Below are 13,967 nucleotides of genomic sequence, written 5' to 3' on the forward strand. Positions count from 1 at the left end.
AAAAGCCAAAAAATCTGAATATGATTTTTTCTCTCTTTTAACATAATCTATTGTTCAACTTAATTGAAATAAATATATTTAATATTTTAGGTTATAGGTGTTGTATAAATAGACACCAACTTTTGAAACATTTATTATATGACATAATAGTCGTGATACTTTTAGCATTTATAATTTAGGATTATGAAAATTTCATATATTACAGTATCATTTGCTCATCTCTGTCTACAGGTTTCATACGAACAACATTATTACCATACAACTTTTTTGGCTGATTTTCTTTTGGTTATATTTTAGTGTTTTTTTGTATATTTTCTTTTTATTCTTGTCAACGGTTTCCGTGCGCAACGCGCTCGTAGTGATTTCAAAACACATGTAAACACAGACTAAACAACAAAAGACGTTCGCCGCAGCGCGGCGAGTAAAAAAACTAGTTTAATTAAATCTCAAATAATCAATTTTTTTTTATAAATAAAAACAAGCTCCAGATTGTTGAACCCACATACTCCAGTCCATGGTTGCAAAGGTCGTTATACGCTCTCTAGTCAGTAGACCGAAAGACATCCAAACCTAACTCGTTTGTTGAATTCCTTATTTATTGCACCGATAGCCTTCAAACACCCCCTACCGAGCTGTTTATAGGAACCAGATTGTCTGACCGACCTCCATTGGGAATGGCAGCCCCGAAACCTCCACCACCTCTTCGCCATAAGACCCAAGTTGAGCTCCCTACACCTAATCTGCCTTTCTTCTTGGATCTTAGAACCCAATCCCAAGCTATCCACCTAATCTTTCTTCCCATACTTGCCCCGTCCCATAAGAATTTTCTCCGTATACCTTCTAAAGTTTTAATTAAACTGACTCCATCAACCACAGCTCTTTTGAACCGTTGACTTACTGTCATCCATCTGAGTGAACAGATACGCCAATCTAACTACCCATGACATTTGATTCGGCTATCTCCTTCTCAACCAATCAGATTCTTGTATGTGTACAACTGTCCATCAAATGAGTCAACTCACCTAACCCACCTATCACAAGCCTAGTACAAAAGGGACCTAAATATCATTCTATTCTAATCACATAACCAAAGAGAACACAATTTAAAAACACACCACTTTAAACTCGCAGCTTGTGTTAAGATTGCTTATTACCAAAAGGCCCAATACGTATCACATTACCAGTTTAAATAAGTAGTCCCAAAACTGTCTAACAAGTAAATAAACAGTTTTAACTATTGACTGGAAGCGAGATTGTTTGGATTGGAAGGAGCCTAAGCCTAGAATTGGTGGCATTTTATGCTAGATCACACAGGCCAAACTCCGGTTACAAAGCCGCATGAGGTGGTGCTACACTGGGGGCCAAACTACAGTTACAAAGCCACATGAGGTGGTAGTACACTGGGTCACACAGGCCAAACTCCTGTTGAAGTTTTTATTTTTATTAATAAAATGATATGAATTTAACATACCTTTTATCATTACTCACTAAAAGCAACCTATTTGAAATTGATATATGCTGAATCACGTTGGATAATTTACTCAATTAAAAAATGTAAATAAAACAATAGAAGAACTAAACTAAACTAAAGTCAATATCACATGTATAGCAGGTTTACCAAAAACAACTTTAGAAGTGAGTACACCACATCATAACAAGAATACAAAATCTTTTGTTTTCAAACATCCTCTCAACACCAACCAAAACTGCTAATTCTGGTTCTTAAATCTTATTAAACCTCCTCAAAATAAACACATGTTTGTTTGTTTAGCTCCATCTTCTTCTATCCTCTTCCTCATCAACAGGAGTATACCAAGAAGGCCTTCTCTTCGAATTACTCAATCTATAATTCAAATAAACCTCTTCATCCCTAATCAACCTAGTCGCAACAAGCGCAACACTCTTCATAACCGGACCCGTCTGTTGACCATCGTTTGACTCGCCTCGCGACTTAAACCAAAAACTCCCAAATCGTTTCATCTTCACTTCTTCCACACCCCCGAAAACAACATTCGGTATATACGCTCGAATACCCTTTTCGTTCAACGGAAAATCATAAGGGCAGACCATAACATTCGGTTCCGTACCCTTAGCAGGGTGGTTTGCGAAATGAGCTAACGCTAACGGGTTTCTTCGCTCCAAAACCTCACCGGTAAACCCGACCCGTGACGCTTCTAACGGTTTGCTTAACATCTTCCACACCCGGTCCGACCCCGTCTCGGAACGTGCTTCACTCGGGTGGGGCCGATAAACGCTAGACTGCGTCCACGCTTCCCTCGTTTCACCACCCGTACCCCAAGGTTGACCGTTAATTACGGTCCCGTCGTAGCGGGTTATAAGATACGGGTTTCGTGCATCGACTCTTGGGTATCCGGGGATGTAACGGTAATACGCGGGAGAGTAGATTACACCTGGGTAGAGTGCTATTACCGAGCCGACATCTGCTTCACCGTCTACGAATAAACCCCGGCCCGCCTGTTCGTGAGGAATTTGAGACGGTTTGAGCTCAAGGGTGTAGCCCATTAGCTCTTTTAACCTTTGGCGTGACTCTGCAAAAGTCAACGGTTTTGTCTCGGGGATATCTGTGCTGAAAATTTCATCGTTAATTAAATTTGTAACAAAACAACTTATAATAGAAGTTCAAGACTTGAGTAGGGCTGTACAAAAACCTCACGACTCGGAGCTCGCTTGAAGCTTGCTTGGATTTAGCTCGGAAAAAGCTCGCTCGACATGGCTCGGTTAGAAAGTGAGCCTAGCTCAGCTCGACTCATAACGAGCCGGATTGGATCGGTTTGGCTCGCTTGGTAGCTCGGCTCGGCTTAGCTCGGATTATTTTACTTATAATATATTTTATTTATATACACATTATAATATATTATAAAAAAATAGATTATTATTTACATGTATTCAGGAGTGTAATTTGATATATATCGCATATTTGAAGGTTGATTACTATGTTAATGAACTAATATTGTATTTCATTAAAATTTAAAACTTATTTTCTGTTGTTGAATTGATTTTGGATATGTTCTTTTGAAGTATTAAATAATATTTTATACTACTGAATTTTCAGAGCTATGTATTACATTTCTTTTTACAATCGAGCCAAACCAAGCCGAGCCCGAGCTTAGATTTTCAGCTCGGTTTCAAATCCGGGCCGAGCTGAGCCAGCTCGGTTTATAATCGAGCCGAGCCAGAGCTTGCCCAGGCTCGGCTCATGAACAGCCCTAGACTTGAGTGATAAAAATTTACCAACTTGCGTGTTCGGTGGGGCGTTTCGACCAATTGCAAGACTAAGGCCACTACGACGAGGAGGAGTGGTGTGTTGTTGCGATGATTCATCATCGGATTTCGATTCAGGAAGTAGAATATGATCCATAAACGTGCAGAAGTTCGTAATTTGAGAATGAATGTTTTCTTGAACCTGTTTTTCTTGATCCGCTAGGTCCGATTTACTTGCCATGTTTATAATCTCCTCGATATCTGCTTCTTCAGCATCCTTTCCCACCCGGTTATAGCTGCAAACGATACGTTACTAAATCAGTATTCTTGTATGATATAAATAAATCACGCGTGTTATGTTTTATAAAAAGAATATGACCTGGTATAGAGGAAGAGCCGATTTATGTCTGTTTCGAATTGAAGGCGTCTTGGATCCTTTGCGAATGTCGGGCTTTTGGCAAGCGTGCCCACAAACTAAACATATAATAGCAAAAATAAGGAAACTCCCATAAACTAAAAATTTAGATAATATTTCACCATTATCCTAAGCTTGGTTTTAAAATGCGTGATGTGCTCCGATGCGTTTTGATCCCAAAAGCCGATGCGCAATACGTGATGTGCACGCATCACGTATGCAAGGCGTTTGTTATTTGTAAAATATTTATAGATAATATTTCAACTTGTTAACTTTAAACACTAAAAATTTAGAGACTAAAATAAATAAATACAACAAAATAGCTCTAGCACCATGACAGAAGTTCAATATAACCAAAATAAGCCTTGAACTCTTAAGCGTACAAGTAGTCTATGCAAAAAGTACATGTAATCTATGTAGGAACTCATTTAACAACTTCATCAGCTCATTGTACAAGCTTGTTAAGCACTTTTTACAAGCTCATTGTACAACTTATACTCTATAGTGGCCAATTTCAGAAAAATGAGCGCATCCATGGTTGTAGAAATCCCGACTAGTCTCCGATTCACTAATCGGAGGTTCACTGATTAATGGCCGATTAATCACTAGACGGTCAATGGCGGTCCTAATGTCCTATCCTGGCCAAATTTTGGCCAGACATCGACCAAACCTTATAAATTTCTTCAAATTACTTAAAAATGAGTCAATGAGGGGTTATAATATGTCTACTTTAAAAAACTACATATAATAATGTGTGTGTATATATATAACTAAAAATTACATATAAAAAACTCAATCCGATTAATCCCGATTAATCGCTAGTCGGTACCCCACCGCCCGACTAGCGCCTAGCGATTCTTACCGCACTGAGCGCATCAGGAGCGCATTATGCATTTTAGGGCGCATCATCCTCGCATCATGTCATCGCAACGCATCGCATTACCTGATGCATTCTTATCAGCGCATCACGCCTTATGCGTGCATTTTAAAACCAAGATCCTAAATTTAAAATTATTACATAATTCTAAGATGAATCATCATATTATTAATAATAATAATTACATTAAAATCAGAAATTTAGTTTATAATCCTACAGTTTAGGGCTAGTTTAGGCTGTTTTAAGTTAGGTAAATTCCAGCCTTACTTAGGGTTTTTCTTTTACCATTTTTTACCAAAATTGCTTCAAAAGTTCAATGAAGATCCGATTCAGCAAGAGTAAACACCCTATGAATATATGAATATCGCAAAAGTTTATAGATAAAACAGATAGAAGACGAAATGAATACCTTTTGAAATTTCTGAAAGAGAACCGCCATGAAGTTGGATCCAAACCCTAGGTTTCTCTTCAGTCTCGCTTCTGAGATCAAGTTGCTGGCTTTGAAGTCAAAGATGAGGGGCTTAAATGTACAAGGTCGAACCTTGAAGGACCATAATGTAATGAATTCTATTTACTATTTAATTATTACTATTTAACATTTTAAAATGTCATTTTAATTTAATTTAATTTATTGGGTGATTATATTAAATTTTTAGTATATAACGTTATATCATCAGTTTAAATCTATTTATATATCATTAACACCACCCAATTATCGCTACAACAAGATAAACTTATCGTTATTTTTATTACTTAAATTGGGTTTTCTTGTTTTCTGTTTATTGATTTTCGAGGTGGGTGGAGATATAATAGGAAGTTTATTTGGCTAGGAAGGCTAGGAAGTGATCTTGACCATCCATTTACTTAATCAAGGGCTAAGATTAAATCAGGGAAATTGAAAGTAAAAAAAGAGGCGCGTGACTTTTTTCAGGGGCAATCTAGTCAATCCAAGCCAATAGTTTCTCTCTCCTCCAATTCCCCCCATTTTTTAAACGTTAATAACTCTTTCATACGACATTATTTTTTTATAAAAATTGCACCAAAAAAACGAGTGTTTTTTTATCTTTAAAACGAGTATACTATTGCTATATTTTGAAAAAAAAAATTTAAAACCCAGTTGCGTAAAACGCAATAGAAAAAACCCCAGTATCGTAAAACGCAATGAAAAAAAAACCCTAAAAAATGACATTTTTCTAAAACGCAATGCACAAAAAACACAAAGAAATGACTTTTTTGTAAAACGCAATGGCCAGAAAACACATAAAAATGTGTTTTACCTAAAACGCAATGCACCAAAAACACAAAAAAATGACTTATTTGTAAAACGCAATGGCCAGAATACACTTAAAAATGTCTGTTTTCTAAAACGCAATGGACTGAAAACACATAAAAAAGTGTTTTACCTAAAACGCAATGCACCAAAAACACAAAGAAATGTCTTATATGTAAAACGCAATGGCCAGAAAACACTTAAAAATGACTCATTCTAAAACGCAATGGACTGAAAACACCTAAAAAATGTGTTTTACCTAAAACACAATGACTAAAAACACTTAAAAATGTGTTTTTTTCTAAAACGCAATAGCTGTCTGTCACTGTGAACTGTCTGTCACTGTGAACTGTCTTATTTCTAAAACGCAATGGACACATAAAACTGTCTGTCACTGTGAACTGTCTGAATTGTCTACGAATTACTGTCTTCGAAACGCAATGGCTCAACCCCAGCCAGGGGCTCTGCCCCTTGGACCCCGCCAGGGGCTGCCGCCCCTGGGACCCCGCTACCGGGGGCTGCCGCCCCCGGACCCCCGCAAAGATCGTAAAACGCAATGACTAAATAAAAAACCCAGATCATGAAAATGAAATTAAAGAATTTCTTACATGGATCGAAGCCGATTTCTTTATCAATTGACGGAATTTGAATGATAGAAACACTTATCAACGCTCGAATCGAACGAATCGAGTGATTATCTCCAAAATCACCGGAAAAAACGAGATTTTTTTATGAAATTAAACTGGGTTTTCTTCAAAAAAAAAGCTGAAGAACACGTTGATCGGGTTCTGAATCATTGATTTGTGATGAAAATCGCACTATAATGTAGTGATTATTGAGATATAAAGTGAAGAAATAGTTGAAGATGGTGGATTTTGAAAATGATGGGTTTTTGAATTTACTGGGTTTTGAAAAAGGAAGAAGAAAGAGTTGGATTGACTAAAATACCCTTTCTCTTTATTTTAAAATTTGCCACATGTCATAATCCTATGGCTTCCTATCCTTCCTAGAGAAAATTAACTTCCTATTTGATCTTTACCCTTTTCGAGGTTTTTAAGAAGTTGAGCAATGCATAAGTTTTTTACTCGTTTTTCATATGGGTCGAAAGACAAAACGAAATCCAGTATTCTTCATGTAGTTATAATGCTTATATTTAAGGCCTACATTAAAGTTATGAGCATGCATGAACATTAAAATATTCTTTTTTTTTTTTTACATAAATGCACATTTTTTTACGTAAATGCACCTTTTGTTTTGATTTGAGAGGACGGATGAGTTCTTATTCAAGGCCTCGATGTCCCTTCTAGCAATTTACATTCGTGTCGACGACATTAAGTTGGACTTGGGAAGACAAAGAACATGTCCATGTAATCACCAAGAACACTAGACACGGGTGATCTCCTTCTTCACGCTATTATCGGCGCTCAAGTCCAGCTACAGGGTTTCGAGAGCAATACGCTCTATGTTCATGTTAGATTTCTCGATACTCTACGCAAATCTAGGCAAGTTGAGAGCGCATGTTTGATAAAACCAAAAAGAGAAAATACGAGAGATGAATCTCTTATACTTGGATGAAGTTTATAGAGGGTAGAAGAGCATTACAACATTGAAAACAGGTTTTTACAAAATAAGAGGATTCCTCTTATTGTTTTTACTTTGATTTCACATTCATCACTTTACATCAAAACCTATAACAAACCCAAAACACAAGAAGAAACCCCCCCCCCCCCCCCCCAATAAAAAAAAAAATCTCTGTAAACAACAAACAATGCATCTTCATTTTCATACCATAATCAAGCTTCAATCTTTTTTCAACTACATTGATTCAAATCTACTCTTGAATCATCTACCACACTCTTTAAAGATTCTTCAAACTTCTTCACTTGATTTCCCGGTCTAACAACATTAACATCATCCCATTGTGAACACGGGTCGACAAACCAGCTCCTTCTAGCGGTGCACCATGCACCCGGGGCAACTCGGTTACCACTACGTTTCAAGATTTTGCTATCAACCATGTCGAGAACCGGGTCGTTTTTGGCAAACTGTCTTGCAAAAGCAGCACCGCTTTCAACCATCTCGTCGTAGTTTGACTTGTTGAGGAAAAGTGGCTCCATTTTGGGCGGGTCGTCCCAAACCATGTACCTTAAATCCGCGTTGACGGTTGTGTTTTTGAAGTCGGGTGAGTTGCAAATAACTGTATGGAAGTAGACTTCTTCCGCCAAAATCACATTGTTAACATACATTAAAAGAGTCCGTGGGAGATTATCCCACGCAAAAATACAGTATTCGAGGAACGAACGGCTCAGAATAACCCATGGAGATCCTGAAAAATCAAGAAAATATTTTAGTGTGTTGCATCTCCAGAAAAATCAAGGAAAAGATTTACGAAGTCAGGGTAAAAAGAGTAAATTATAAAAATCGTCCTTTATGTATGTCACTTATTGCAAACTGTGTCCTTTGTCTTCAATAATTACAGAAAACGTACTCGATGTTTGCAAACCCTTGCAAGTTATGTACTTTAGCCCTAACTCGGTTAATTTTTGTGGTTAAATCTGACCAAATGGACCCCACATGAGGGTATTTTGTGGTTAAATCTGACCAAATGGACCTCATATGAGAGTAAAATGACCAAAATACCCTCATATAGGGTCTATTTGGTCAGATTTAACCATAAAAAATTAACTGAGTTAGGGCTAAAGGACATAACTTGTAAGGGTTTGCAAACATCGAGTACTTTTTCTGTAACTATTGAAGATAAAGGACACAGTTTGCAATAAGTGATATACATAAAGGACGATTTTTGTAATTTGCTCGGGTAAAAAAGGTAACTCTTTGTAATGCAGGTTGGGTAAAAAAAATTAAATTTTGTAATGCGGGTCAGATCTGGTTGGCCCAAAACACTTTCTGTCTGGTGTCGGATATGATTATGAAAGATAGATTAATCAAAGAAAATCATTTCTTTAAATAGAATGATTTTGGAGAATTTATGCATTAACACACCATTGTGACGTTCGACTAGCTGGATTCATTTGACCCGTCTCAAATTTGTTTAGGGTCAAACAGGTATGTTTGGTAACTCAATGCAACTCAGATTGACCATCATATATGATTTCAAAACTATATGATTTTTTACAATAATTTAGTTTAAATGAATAGATTTTATGCTTAAAAACTTTCGACTAGTTCCACCCATTGACCCATTTCATTTTAGGTGTTTTTATATGTTACACAACCCAAATCGACCGAATCATAAGTAAATGGATCAAAAACGCCACCGATATTTCACACATGCTTAAGAGGGAAGACAAATTTGCCTGTGAAAACTTTGAAAGCGTTTGGTAACGGACGTTTTTCGGTGGCACGAAAGATTTGAGCTCGTCTGGCTAAATAGATCCCTGGATCAACTACAATTGGCGTGATTCTTTGACCCCTAAACAAAGATAAACTCAATATCAGTTCAAGTGATTGAAAATTTGAATTATATATATATATAGGATTAGGTTCAAGAGTGAACACTAGTGTAGCTTGCGAACTGAGTGAACTAATCCTAGCCATACACGTGTGTAGATCAATGGCCAGGATTTGATGTTGAAATACACTAGTGTATTTTACGATTTGATGATGAGATCCTGGCCATACACGTGTGTAGATCACTGGCCAGGATTTGTTCACTCAGTTCGCAAATACACTAGTGTTCACTCTAGAACCCCACCCTATATATATATATATATATATATATATATATAGAACACCCACAAAAGTGTTAAGTGTAATGATTATAAGCTTACTCTTTCCATCCAAGATCACTTGTATGATCGATGAAATTGGCATCTCTGCTAATGGAGGAGAATGCATGTGACATATCTGATTCAAAATACACAAACAACAGTCATCGGTAAGATTCAATGTAAATAATATAAATATTTCCTACGAATACAAGTAAAATTTGTATCACAGTGTTAGCCTTCAAAATTGCATGTCTATAAATTTGTTCTTTAAAAATTGTATACGTATAATTGCATATATGCGTGTATGCTAAATATAGCCTAATACCTCATTTACATAATTATCTAATTATGATAAAAAATAGTTACCATGTTATCGGCTTATATTATAGAGTAAATTACAAAAATCATCCTTTATGTATGTCACTTATTGCAAACTGTGTCCTTTGTCTTCAATAATTACTAGAAAACGTACTCGATGTTTGCAAACTCTTGCAAGTTATGTCCTTTAGCCCTAACTCGGTTAATTTTTTGTGGTTAAATCTGACCAAATGGACCTCACATGAGGGTATTTTGGTCATTTTACTCTCATGTGGGGTCCATTTGGTCAGATTTAACCACAAAAATTAACCGAGTTAGGGCTAAAGGACATAACTTGCAAGGGTTTGCAAACATGGAGTACGTTTTCTGTAATTATTGAAGACAAAGGACACAGTTTGCAATAAGTGACCTACATAAAGGACGATTTTGTAATTTACTCTATATTATATGATGGTTGTTGACACGTATGTCCGTTACATATCTCTTGTGATTACTATTCCCATGTGTGTTATTGTTAGATCCACGAATGGCAACAGTAATCACAAAATATACACCAATCACAAAACGTACACCGCACCATGCACATATATATAGCAATAGTAAGACAACAGAATAAGTATATTACATTCATAATCGGATAGATTCATTTCTAAGGGATTAGAAGATACTAATTATAGATTTATAGCTAATAACTCCGTTCGTGAGCAATCACATCTACCCCAACAACCATCAGCAAATTCATAAACCAATTAACGTGACGAAATATACCGTTCTTACGCAATCACGTCTAGCCTAATAACCCTAACAAAATAACCATCCAAATCTATCACTTTCACCAATAACCAATTAACCATAACCATCAAAAGCCCGTTAAGCCGGACCAATTCAAACCCGTTTCACCCGTACCCAACCACCAACAATCATGCACATTCCGAAACCAATTCTCGTAACACAAATTACGTACGATTCTTACGCAATAGTGTCCAGCCTAATAATCCTAACAACCTAACCATCCAAATCTATCACTTTCACCAAAAACAATAACCATCAAAAACCCGTTAACCCGAACCAATTCAAACCCTTTTCACCCGTACCCAACCACCAACCAAAAATCATGCAAATTCTGAAACTAGTTCTCGTAACACAACTTAAGTATGATTCTTACGCAATCATCTCCACCCTAACAACCTAACCATCCAGATCTGTCACTTTCACCAAAAACGATAACCATCCGAAACCCGTTAACCCGAACCAATTCAAACCCGTTTCACCCTTACCCAAACACCAACCAATTCTCGTAACACAACTTACGTATGATGCTTACGCAATCATCTCCACCCTAATAACCCTAACAACCTAACCAACCAAATCAATCACTTTCATCATTAAACATAACCATCAAAAAGCCGTTAATCCAAACCAGTCCAAACCGAACCAATTCAAACCCGTTTTACCCTTACCCAAACACGAACAAACAATCATGCAAATTCAACATAAAAATCAAAACTTTAACCGAAAAACAATACCATCTTGAGTAACCAAAGGATAATCCAAAGCACTAAGAGTAACAAACCAATCCCAATCACCATCAACCTTCAACAAAACAGCAGCAGCCCTCAAAACAGCCGCAATATTACTCGCACCCATATACGTCGTCGCATCAGGCTTCCCAATCACATCAACATTCCCAAAAGCCCGAATCGCAGGCACCGATTTAACCAACAAACTCAAACTCATCCTCTCATCATCAGACCCTTCAGTCCCAATGTGCAACAAGTACCTGTTTCTTGGATGGTACACCGCCAGCAGCAGCCGGAATATTCTGTCACCGTCACCACGGCTGCCGGAGATGTAGTAAGCAAACGCAGGTGGGTAGCCGGTGCCACGGTGGACGGTGGAGATGGGTTTATGGGAGTTTGTTAAAGTGTATGATGAACTGAAGTTGTAAATTGAGGTGATGAAGATTATTATGGAGATGAATGCTGTGAAGAAGAGTGTGAATACCCATTTCTTATCAGCTTTCATTGATCAAGTTTTGATCTTTGTGGGTTTGAATTTTATGGGTTTTTGCTAATTTGAAATGGGGTTTTTCATGGGAGTTTTGGGGATTTAGGGTTTGTGTTTGAGTGAATTGAAATGGGGTTTGGGTTGTGATGTTATGGAGAAAAATGGATCTGATCTGGGTGGGTTGGAAGAGAAACTATAAACAATAAATGTTGATGTATAAAATGGACAATTATTCTAGAAGACAATGAGTGTCTACTTAAATGTTCTTGTGGGGATCATCAAGATTCAACATCCCTCAAGTTTTACATGTTCCAAAAAGGATAGTCTTGTTAAAGTCTATTAATTTCTTTAGGTTGCTTGTTTCTAAAGTATAAACTAAGTGCTATTATTTTTTAAATTGTGTTTAGTTGGTCTATAAGTAAGTACATAGTTCAAACATAAATTTTCTTAAATGTCAAGTATCTAATGAATTGAGTCTTGAGATGACCGTTTGTTTCTACGTAAACATTACGTATTTGTTCTTTTACCGTGAGAGGGACGAATTGGAATTGTTAACCTCTTGCGGGATGATTTTGAGTGAGTTTATCGGGATGAAAAGCATATTGTGCAAAACCTTCTGATTCTACAGATTGTGTTAGCTTCATATTTAATTTGTAGGTTACTTGTTTATAACTTTAATTTGAGTTTCATACTCCACTTTGGAAGCATATATGCCCACATTAATAGCGAGTTGGATTCCATCATCTAATATATCGAGAAAAAAATTGACTACCAGTAATCAAAATCACATTAGTTTACTGGACAAAGATAGAGTACAATTGCATAAGATAGTTATATTTCTTGTCCATTCAAATTCGCATATGCAATCCAAATTATAATACATCAAAGCCCTCATTCACACGCAAATGTACCTCATATTCATTAGAAAACCGGTTTGGGCTTGATAATGTGTTCCCGGTTTGGGCTCGGTAACGTGTTCCTGGTGTTAGGTTCCTAGATGTCGATCGTGTCCAACAAGTAGGATTGCAATCACTTAAATGAAAAAGAGCGAGAAAGAAACGGTGGAAGATTTCACTGAAAAACTATTTGAGTACGTGGCCAAGTTCAATAGTTTGGGCGCCAACTTGGAAGATGATCCCCCATAAGTGTTGCAGAGATGGGTTGATTTAGGTTAGAACCCAAGTGTAGATTTTGTATAGGTTTGAGTCTAGTCGTAGTTTATAGATTTTCGGTAGTTTTTGTAGTTTTTCGGTTTGTGTTTTGAGTCTTTTTGTCCACTAAGATGACAGTATTTATGAGATCAATGATCAAATGATTGACATGTGTTCAAGGGGATGAAAAGGTTTACCACAGTTTTGATGAAATCGAAGACGATCACCACAACATCTATCCGATCGAGTTATTAAACTCACTAACTGTTAGTGGTTTGCCGCCTCAGAGACTTCATTTAAAAATTGGTTGCCCTATAATATTGTTGCGGAATATCGATCCATCACATGGTCTGTGTAATGGCACAAGATTGATATGTAAAGGCTTCTAGCGTAATGTTATTGATGCAAAAATAGTTGTCGGGCAACATACTGGAAAAAGAGTATATTTGCCAAGAATCCCTCTATTTCTTTCTAAAGATGACATGTTCCCATCCAAGTTGAAAATGAAAACAGTTTCCCACTCGGCTTAGCTTTTCCATGACAATCAACAAAGCTCAAGGTCAAACAATTCTGCATGTTGGTGTTTATCTTCCGGATTCTGTATTTTTCCATGGACAACTTTATGTCGCTATACCAAGAGGGATATCACGCGCTAATACAAATGTATTCGTACATCATGCCAAAGACTTCATACGAGATGGGGTATACACCTCAAATGTTGTCTATCGAGAGGTGTTACGTGACAAATAAACTACCTGTGAGTGAGAACGTAATGATTTTTTTATGCATCTCGTGGTTTACACAATTACATTCTAAATTAGTTACATGATTATATTACTTTACGAACTTTGGTCACTTTTGCTCACTTATTTATTATTCTCTTATAGAAAGATTAAGAATTTGTTATGGATAAGACAAAGAGCAAAATGTAAGATGTGTCGGGTATTTATATCTATAACATAGAATATATAACAAT

At 36.8% G+C, this 13,967-nt stretch overlaps 2 protein-coding genes across 3 annotated transcripts; both read right to left on the reverse strand.

The window, feature by feature from the left end:
* Positions 1 to 1,576: 1,576 nt before the first annotated feature.
* On the reverse strand, positions 1,577 to 5,065 carry LOC110895540. Its single transcript, XM_022142861.2, has 4 exons — positions 4,924 to 5,065; positions 3,602 to 3,696; positions 3,253 to 3,518; positions 1,577 to 2,582 (listed from the first exon to the last, which is right to left on the reverse strand). The coding sequence occupies exons 1-4, from the start codon at positions 4,951 to 4,953 to the stop codon at positions 1,768 to 1,770; spliced, it is 1,206 nt and encodes a 401-aa protein (XP_021998553.1). The 5' UTR covers positions 4,954 to 5,065; the 3' UTR covers positions 1,577 to 1,767.
* Positions 5,066 to 7,401: 2,336 nt separating this feature from the next.
* Positions 7,402 to 12,152, reverse strand: LOC110895541 (beta-glucuronosyltransferase GlcAT14B). Of its 2 annotated transcripts, none has more exons than XM_022142862.2 (4): positions 11,360 to 12,152; positions 9,576 to 9,651; positions 9,102 to 9,217; positions 7,402 to 8,110 (listed from the first exon to the last, which is right to left on the reverse strand). In XM_022142862.2, the coding sequence occupies exons 1-4, from the start codon at positions 11,856 to 11,858 to the stop codon at positions 7,596 to 7,598; spliced, it is 1,206 nt and encodes a 401-aa protein (XP_021998554.1). In that variant the 5' UTR covers positions 11,859 to 12,152; the 3' UTR covers positions 7,402 to 7,595. The 2 variants fall into 2 exon arrangements, with proteins under 2 accessions (XP_021998554.1, XP_021998555.1); XM_022142863.2 differs by having other exon boundaries at positions 9,135 to 9,217; positions 11,360 to 12,148.
* Positions 12,153 to 13,967: the final 1,815 nt, after the last annotated feature.

This window comes from Helianthus annuus, chromosome 12, assembly GCF_002127325.2.
Source record: "Helianthus annuus cultivar XRQ/B chromosome 12, HanXRQr2.0-SUNRISE, whole genome shotgun sequence".
Lineage (NCBI taxonomy): Eukaryota > Viridiplantae > Streptophyta > Magnoliopsida > Asterales > Asteraceae > Helianthus > Helianthus annuus.